The 9,599-nt window shown below is 32.1% G+C and overlaps 1 protein-coding gene and 1 pseudogene across 1 annotated transcript; one reads left to right on the forward strand and one right to left on the reverse strand.

Moving 5' to 3' along the window:
- The first annotated feature begins 3,305 nt into the window (after nucleotides 1-3,305).
- LOC139853829 (CASP-like protein 4B1) lies at nucleotides 3,306-6,445 on the forward strand (annotated as a pseudogene).
- Nucleotides 6,446-6,905: 460 nt separating this feature from the next.
- On the reverse strand, nucleotides 6,906-9,380 carry LOC139851554 (probable WRKY transcription factor 26). Its single transcript, XM_071840635.1, has 5 exons — nucleotides 9,025-9,380; nucleotides 8,783-8,908; nucleotides 7,957-8,450; nucleotides 7,706-7,867; nucleotides 6,906-7,527 (listed from the first exon to the last, which is right to left on the reverse strand). Exons 1-5 carry the CDS (start codon nucleotides 9,292-9,294, stop codon nucleotides 7,101-7,103), a joined length of 1,479 nt encoding a protein of 492 aa, XP_071696736.1. The 5' UTR covers nucleotides 9,295-9,380; the 3' UTR covers nucleotides 6,906-7,100.
- Nucleotides 9,381-9,599: the final 219 nt, after the last annotated feature.

The following is a 9,599-nucleotide window of genomic DNA, read 5'->3' on the forward strand; positions in this document are numbered from 1 at the left end:
ACCTGTCAGCTTTGTATTACGACATAAGCGCTCGATGTTTTAGATAAGTTTAGAAACATTCATTTCACGCATCCAGTTTACTGAAGGTGCCTGTAAGGCTAAGCACATCATCTTTCCTTTTGTGCATATACATTCAGATGACATACTCCTGTTAATCAGAAACGAAATCAATTTGTTGATCTCCTAGGACAAGAGACTTAATTAACGGCAGATGCCTATTCTTACTTTCATACGCCGAAGTACCTTTCAAGGTAAATAACTTACTTCTGAGCCACGAGTCTCACAGAACTTTGATACGCCCCTTCTTGTTCGAATACGGTACCATTGTTGGTCACTCCTTAAAATTTCGGGACGAAATTTTCTTTAACAGGTGGGTAATGTAACGACCCTGGATTTTCCAACTTTTATTTATTAATAATTATTATTATTAATACTTGTGATTAAACGAATGTATGTTATTACATTTACATGTTGCCATGATTGCCCGTACTTGACTTTAAATGCCCGAAATGTCTTTGTGACACACAAAACTTTCACGAATAATATTTTTTAGAATATTATTTACATTCATGATTAAGTTTTATTAATCATTTTAATTAACTAAGGTTATTAGTTAATTACTTGGGCTTTGTTGGATTTAATTGTTAATTAATGGAACTTGGGCTTTAATTAATGGTAGTGGACTTAAAGAGCCCACCCTACTTCCTTAGTGGACTTATTAGCCCATACTTACATGTAAGTAACCCATTTAAGTTTAACTAGATAGTTTGTTACACTTGAAATCTAGTTGCTTGATACTTCCCATGTAAACACCCTTATTAACCTCCTTTTTAGTCAAATGCATGTAAAGAACTAGTAGACAAACTCTTCCTCCCTCTCCCTTGTAGAAACCGTAGGTTGTGATGGGAGTAAAGGGAGGCTTGGTTTCATTTCTTTGTATTACTTGTTGCTAGTTTCCTTTCATTTTATCACACACACTTACTTGCACTTTTCTCTCATCTCACTTTTCTCTCAAGATTGTAAGTAACTTCAACATTTTCTCTCTTCCTTCCTTGAGTAAAAACCGAACCAAAGACTCCTCATCATCATTCTTTTGTTGATTGTTACTTGTCTTTGATTATTGTTACTTACTAGTTGTTGCTGTTCTTCACTAGTTACAAGAATCAAACTCTTTAGTTTATTCTTCTTTTTATCTTGTATTTACAAGAACACACAAGGACTTAACTTACTAGTTATATTCTACATATAATGTTTGAAAGAAAGAAAGTCATGTGTTGTAAGACATACTTGAAGTTCATGAAGTAAACTTAAAAGTTTACTTCCTAAAGATCAAGACTTAGGCTTGAATCTTTAAAGTATGAACAACCATGACATATTAACTTGTTTACTTAGCTTATTTCTTCATTTTCTTGCTTATTATAATCGTGATTTTGGTTGTTAATGGTCAAGTGTTACTAGTTAACTTTGATCTCATTTTTCTTGAACAAAAGTTAACTTTAAAAGTTCAAGAACATGTAAGTAAGCTTTCTTTAATTATAACTTTTTACACTTATGTTAGATCTAGACTTTTGAGTCATGGATCTTCAAGATCAAACTAAGAACCATGTTCTACATCTTAAGATCTTGATTAGTTAGTTATTTTCAAGTTTATAGTTCTACATTTCTTTTATATTTCATGTATGTGTTAAATCTAAGACTTTGATGTAACTTTGGTTCATCAAAACACTTGCAACACTTGATTGTGTTGTGCTACACATCTTAGACTTGCACTTGGGTTATTATGGTCAAAACTTGGTAAAGATGATGTAAACCCATCAACGAGTTGTACACTTGAAGCTATATGCATCAAGGATGAGAACCGTGATGAACATCAAGCACCAAAACCCACCGGAACCTACTGTTTTGCTGTTTCTGCGTCTGATCAGTAAGATCTGGGCTGCTGTAACTATCATTTTCAGATAGCCCTGTTTGAGTAGATAACTTTTCATATAGGACTCGTCTTAATCCGAGTTACGGTTTAGGATTTATGGCCCTCCGATCGTCACTATGTCCTTTTAACGTTGTGCAGAAATTTCTGACCTACTCGCACTTAGACCGTCGCCACGGTCAAACCAAGATGAGTTTGCTTCTGTAAATTTTACCACACTTAAAGGAATCATAGGCGGAGCCATGGCCACTGGTCTCACCTTATTTCAGTAGGTATTGAGGCCGTGGTGACTGACCGAACTCAGTCTTTGTTTCAAACTCTTTTCATGAACGAAACTTACTTTACACCTTTTGTTTAATGATGAATAATGATGACCTTTAAGACCTTATTTACATACTTTTAAACCTATTCGGACGATTTACTGACTTAGTACTATTTGACTTAGGTTGAGGACTTTCCGGACCTACGTACTTGCTTATTTCCCGAGTCATACTTTACCGCTACTTTATCATTGTGAGTTATAGCATTCCCTTTTTACTTTAACTATTTTAGGAACTGAGAATACATGCGCATTTTACGTTTTACATACTAGGCACGAGTACTTAAACTTTATATATGTGTGGGTTATATAACGGCAGAAACATTCCCTTTAGCTCGGTAACGTTTAGTCATTGGTTTTTGAACCGGTGAACGCGAATCTTAGATATGGATCCATAGGGTTTGACATCCCCACTCGGGCTAGTCGCGCTAGCATTTAACGAGTGTTTAATACTTCGTAAACATACGCACTTGCCAAGTGTACTTTCAGGGGGTGTTATATTATTAAACGTTAAGTTAGTTACCGAGTGCCCACGGTTAAGCATATACTTAAACATACTGATTTGGATTACTGTTTTGAAACGCTCTTTGTAGCACTGAAATCTCGTGGCCTACCTTACATTACTGTTATACTTAAACTATAGCTCACCAACATTCGTGTTGACGTTTTTAAGCATGTTTTTCTCAGGTGCTTAAGGTTTGCTTGCTTCCGCTGTGTACTAGTCTTGCTGTAGACACCCGCTACTTTAGAGATGTCACTGCATGAACGTTTACTTGCATTCAAACATTACTACTTTTGAACTATGATTTGTAACGACCTTAGGGTCACGTACTATTACCTATTGCTTCTGTTCATTGAAGCAAACTTTTGATGTAAAACATTTAACGTTAGTTATGATGTCACCTTTTATCATGAATGCAAACTTGTTTTGAAAACGCATATAGTGTTTGACCTTGTAATGATCCTATTGATGATGGTCCGTACATGTTGATTTAGTACGGGCATCACATTATACACACACTATCATCAGAAAACAACAAGGGATCCTAATATAATTCCATGTCATCATCAAAACTCCCAACTCCTACAGCATCAGCAGAACACGTTGACCAATCACAATCGCCTCACCCTCCACCACCTAGATACGGCGTCACCGGAATCATAAAAGACGCTGGAGACATGAAGACTCGTTAAAAAGAATATCTCTAGCTTTACGAGCTTTCTGTTTTTTATTCTCGGTACTTTCATTTATCATTATGGCTAGTAATACAGGTTTAATTTGTGCGCAAAATTTCGTTTATTTGATTTTTTTATTATTTGATCGAGTTGTGTATTTGATAATATGTGTATATAGGTATGCATTAGTGATTGCGATATTATCGACGTTGTATACTGGATTGCAGTCATGGAGACAGATTCATGAAATGTCTATCGGAAAAGAAATAATTTGTCAATGGAATACAGCGTTGATTAGTTTCTTCGGTGATCAGGTTTGTTTAATTTGGTACCAATTTCTTCTTAAATTATAATAATAATAAATTGATTCATTGATATCATTGGTTCCATCTCCATGAAGTGATTTCAAAGGTTTTTTAAACACTTGCCATATCGTAATTTTACCTTCTGCATTAATCACTTGTTATAACGGTCGATATGGATAAGTTTGTCTATCGAATTGTATTTTCATCATGTTTAACCTTTTATTTTGTTCATAGCTAATTTTTGGTTTTTTTTTGTTTTTTTGTTTAATTGCTTACTTTGATTAATGGTTCTCTTTAAGTAATAAAAAAGTAAGTTTTTTGTATACATAAGTTTTAAATATATGTAAAAATCAGTTAAAAATGTAAAAATAAGTTCCATAGACCATAAATAATAAAAAATTATAAAGTACCAACACGTCTAAATATATTTTTCATAGCTACTCCATAATATTGTTGAATTGTAAGTAGAGAAATGTATACCTACATAATTAATCTTTACATACCTCGCTTACACAAATTGAGTGTTAGTTGTCGTGGTTTACTTTAAATCAACGAATTTATCTAATGATTAAGTAGCTAAATCACATGACATTATAATATTATTAATTTAGTATTATAATTTTATTTTATATTATAATAATAATATAAATTAAAATTATAAATGATCAAATGGTCAATCTTTTCTCAACAAAAACAAAGTATCAAATGATTTTTAATTTAAAAAGGTAAGTGATTAACTTTTATATAATTAATTCTTAAAGTATTAGTTTAAACTAGTAAAAGTAACCACCGCGATACCGCGAGACCTTTCGGGTTGCATATTCATAGTTAACGTAGCGTATGTATTTAGAGAATTAAAAGCGTTTTGTTACTGGTGTGTTTGGATACACATGGTTAGTACCTAGTATACCTAATGGCCTATGCGTTTTTAACGCCAGGAAGATTGCATAAAAAAAGGAAAGAGAACCATCGATATGATGTAGGTAGTGTGGGTTGTTTATTATAGGTGTATGTATATGTATGGAAGATGACCCGAAATATTTAGTATTTTTTGAAAGAGGTCCGTTTCACGTATAGTTAGTTGCGTTGGGTTCGTAAAATTATTTCGAGTTGAACGGTGGTCTCGAAAAAATTTAACGTGCGGCGAGCGAGAAGACATGTCCCGTTAAAAATTTGGGTGAAGTTTGTTAATTAAAATAACGATTTTACGTTTTGTACCCTTGTTTTGAGGGTTAAAATTGCACATTGTTAGAAGTTGGTATTTTTTTTTATTTTTTTTTATTTTTTTGTTTTTTGACTTTGTCGTTTTGCTTTGTGGAAACGACCAAAAGCCGAACGACTTTTGGTATATAGGTTTAATTTAATAATTATATTATATAAAATAATCTATTTATCTATAGTTTCTATTATATTGATAAAATGATGATTTCATTATTAGGCTAATTCCTTTGTTAAAAAAATCAAAAAGAAAAATAAAAAAATCTAAGCATGGTGGATGATGTCATTAATATAAATAATTTTAAATTAAAATTAAATCTTATTAATTAATTATTATTATTAAATCTTATTAATAATTATTTTAATTATTAAAATTAGTTAATTTTAAATTATTTTAATTAATTATTTTGAATTGAGTAAGAAAATGTATAAAAGTTAGGTAGAAGGAAACCAATTCTACATTTATATTTTAATTTACACTTTTAAAATAAAATGACAATCAATATTATCTCTTATGATTGGATGTGGATTGTTTAATATGCATTTTAGGTGTTTGATGAAATGTTCAGCTGATGAGTTTCTTAGTCAGACTATGTGGTTTCACGGATCATTAAACTAAATAACTTTAGCATTTACGTTCACTTAATACCTAAAACATATCATTAAACTGTTTCGTTTAAACAAACTCGTAGTTTCACGGGTCATTTCACTAGTTATTATGATATACTGTATATATTTGGCACATAAGGCACTCAAACTAATAGTATATTATAATTATTAATTATTTTAAATTATATTATAATTGTATTATAATTATAATTATAATTATAGTTATAATAATAATAAATTTAATATGGTGGACAGTTGCGTATTCAAGAGAAGTTTATTGCTTTTGGAAGCTTCAAATGATTGTGACATAGTACTAAACGACGTGATACATTTTCTAACAATAAAAAATGGTAACATTTTATAGTTTTTGATTTATGATGAATTAATAATTAATATGGTTGGACCTTTCTGTTGTAGTTTCCACATTTTTGCCAGTTTTGGTACTTGTAATACTAGCTAAGTTTACAACTGATACCATCTTTTTGCAATATGTGAAACTGTAGACATTCTTATTCTTATCTTTAAGAAACTTCAACATTACTTTTATTTATTTTGGTAGTTGTAATAACCTTTTCTACTTTAAATGAATCTTGTAGATTACAGCATACTTGCTAATATCAGCAGCGTCATCCGCAGTGCCATTGACGAATAGAATGAGAAAAGGAGCCGATAACGTCTTTACAGACGCTACAGTAGCGTGCATTAGCATGGAGTTTTTAGCCTTTTTCATTCTCGGTTTATCAGCTATGTTATCCGGGTACAGATTGGTCAAACAAACCTCTTTCTAATCGATTTGAAGCTCATTTGGTGTGTTTTACTGTGTCTGTGTTTTCCAATTTGGTGCACTTTTTTTTCAAATATTTGAACCATTCATTTTGCATATAGCATATTTCCTCTTTCACATGTAAATTATACACATTGAAAAGAAAAAGAATAATTTTTGACTCTTTGTTATGCACGATATAATGTGTTAGCACAACATTTATTGTTTTGAATAAAACACTTTTCTCCCAAAAAAAGGTTCAACCTTTTGAATTTGCTAGTTTTTATATGCAATACTGAAAGTTATTTGCAACTTTCTTGGTATAAACTTTATACTACATGTTACTTGGCTTGAATTTTTTGTATAAATGTTCTTTGTATTGATTGTTTGTGACTGTAGTAAGTTTCATACTACATATATATTACTGTTGGTGTTACACACATTTCATCTATATATAAAACCAGGTCAATAAAGTTCCAAACTTTGATACTGTAAAAACAAACAAGAACATGATATTGTTTGCCAGAGAAAAAGAGCTGCAAAAAGTTCATAAAAGCCGAAAATTTACTTTTTTATGGCACATTCAACTTCAATGAATCGGCATTGCTTTATTTGATTGTACAAAAGAATCACTAGAAGTCGTATTTTACTATCTATGATACAACAAATTAAATACACTTATACACCCCACCCTCTTTGCAAACACCTAATATTTCAGACCAAATTAGTCCCCAAAAGCAATTAATCTTTGTTTAATTACTTTTTACTTGATCTTCTCTTGATTTAACCTAAAAAGGAACCATAAAACAAATCATCCTCGGGTTCTTCTTTTGCACTTGATATTGACCCGTTTTTTCCACCGTTTTGATTCATGTAAGAATTCTCATTGAGCGAATATTTCGCAGAGTTCTGCAACATTTGCAGTGTGTATGGGGGTTGACTACCATTTTGGGTCAAACCCATTGTGTTTTGAATGTTGCTCGAGTAGTTTGCTGATGGCCTAATAGCCATGACCCCATAATTGTTATTTGTGCTACCATTGTTGGTTGTTGGTGGTCGATTAATGGCATAACCCCCACTACCACGGGGTGCAGGCACGTCATGGTTGTGTTTCCCTTCATATGTTGTGATCACAGCTCGTAGGTCATGTGATGCCCGTTCGACGTGTTTTCTCACAGGACAGCCGGAAAACGTGCACTTGTAGTAACTCCTGTAAATAGTAACAAAGTGTCCATGTTAGATGACCATTTACTACTATGATTCAGTGACCATTTACTTGGCTTTTTCAACATTAATCAAAATAAAAGTTTTAAACATGTTTTCATCATATAGAACAACTATTCATGCAAGTATTTAGTGAATGTTATCAACTCAAATTACAAATGTACCTTGGATTTGGATTGCCTTTGACTACTTTTTGTCCATATTTCCTCCATCTATAACCATCATCAAGTATATCAATATCGCTCGTTGTTTGAACCACAATTCTTGGTTCTCGAACTGTTCTGCTACCAGGACCCGAAATAGCTTCGCTCTCGGTTTCTCCCTTCCTAAAAAAAGCCATTTAAAAGTTAGAAAAAAAGACTGATTATTAACATTTAGGCAAATATAGTCACACTTGAATTCTAACTACACTTACCATCTCTTTGGTTCGGGCTCGTTTTCATGGTCATCTCCCGATCTACTGAACGACGAGGCTTGATCAAAATCATCCTCCCCAAATGAAGCTGAAGATTCAAAATGATTGTTCTCAATTGGGGCTTCAATGTAATTGTTTGAAGATGATTTTTTGGCGTTTTGAGGCTTGTCATGAGTATGATTTCCTTTGTAAACAATCTCTGTTATATGTCCTTCTAAATTTCTTTCAACTTTCTTCTTTGTTGGGCAATTAGGGAATGTACATTTGTAATAACTTCGAGGGTTTTCGCTACCTTTGACTTGCTTTTGTCCATATTTTCTCCAATTGTAACCATCTGCTAACTTTGTTTGATCTCCATTAGCTTGAGATTGATCTGAAATATATTGAGTTTGAACAGATTGTGTTGACTCTGATTTTGGTTTGTTAGTTTGTGACATGAAATCATTCTGAATAGTCAAATTCCATTCCTGCGGTTGACTTTTTACTTGTTCTTCCTGTTTCATAAAATAAGAACACATTTAATCACAAGTGGGCTTTCATCATATCATTATCATGTCAATTACAAAAGAATGAAAGATTAGCAAAATTTGTCTACTAACCTAACATAACCCAATCTATTGTATACATATATCTTAGTAGGAACCTAACTTGGTGTATTCATACTTTAAAATCTTGCTTTAAATTTAACAAGTAACCTTAATACTCGTACTATACAATGATTATTTATTAGAAATAGGAATCAAGAATATAACTTATGATAAATACATAAATAAAGTAAAAACATCTTTTTGGACACAAAGATTGAAAACAGAAAAAAATAGCATACCATCTTGTTAGTAGAAACAGAAGAAACAGGCCTTGTTTGTGCTTGAAATGAGAAATTAGAATACTTTCTTTGTTCATCTTTATAATCCAAACCAAGAAAATTACCGGTTGTTGGAGATGGAACAATCTGCACCAACAAAACAAGAAACACCCATTAACTAAAATTCAAAACCCATCAATAAAAAACATAACTTTATATAAAAAGGTCAAAATAACTTTATATAAAAAGGTCAAAAAAATTACACTAGAATTAAATGGAAAGAAAGGTGAGTCCAAGAACTGATTTTGGTTCAGACCAGTTGGTGTATTAAGAAAAGAAGATGGTGAAAATGGTGTTGCTGGTGGTTTTGGACTATCAATACCACCACTTGCACCATTGTTGCCACCAAAGAAGCTCCAACTTGTATCTTCACTATTATTAGAAGCAATAAGATCACTAAAAGATGATTTTTCAAATGAGAAAGATGGATACTTTGCAGTAGAACTATCCAAGCTGCCACCAGAAGAAGCCATATGAATATTGATTAAAAACTATATGGATTCAGTTTGATGTTTCTTTTTGTTGGACAAGACTCTGTTTAATGGTTTAGTTGAATGAAATGATTATTGGTATTGTTTTTTATGAAGTTGAAAATTGATATATAAGGAGATAGCATGGTGTCAAGTTCTGGGAAAGTAGAATAGAAAGAAAATTTTGAAGTTTGACCGTGGAAAATGTTTTTGGTCAAAGCTTGTGGGTTTGACTTGGAGATGGCGGCTGAAGTAGAATGAGTAAAATGGAAGAAAGAACCCTTAATGATTAATGGGTTTGTAGTCAT

The sequence above is a fragment of the Rutidosis leptorrhynchoides genome, chromosome 6 (genome assembly GCF_046630445.1).
Source record: "Rutidosis leptorrhynchoides isolate AG116_Rl617_1_P2 chromosome 6, CSIRO_AGI_Rlap_v1, whole genome shotgun sequence".
Classification (NCBI taxonomy): Eukaryota; Viridiplantae; Streptophyta; class Magnoliopsida; order Asterales; family Asteraceae; genus Rutidosis; species Rutidosis leptorrhynchoides.

Bases quoted from the DNA above. Each gene is read 5' to 3' on its own strand.
- LOC139851554 (XM_071840635.1), bottom strand. From the start codon at position 9,294: ATGGCTTCTTCTGGTGGCAGCTTGGATAGTTCTACTGCAAAGTATCCA. The intron at 8,451-8,782 runs GTATGCTATTTT...TTTATGAAACAG, and splicing joins CTGTTTCTACTAACAAGATG to GAAGAACAAGTAAAAAGTCA. The intron at 7,868-7,956 runs GTAAGTGTAGTT...GGCTTTTTTTAG, and splicing joins GAGCCCGAACCAAAGAGATG to GAAGGGAGAAACCGAGAGCG.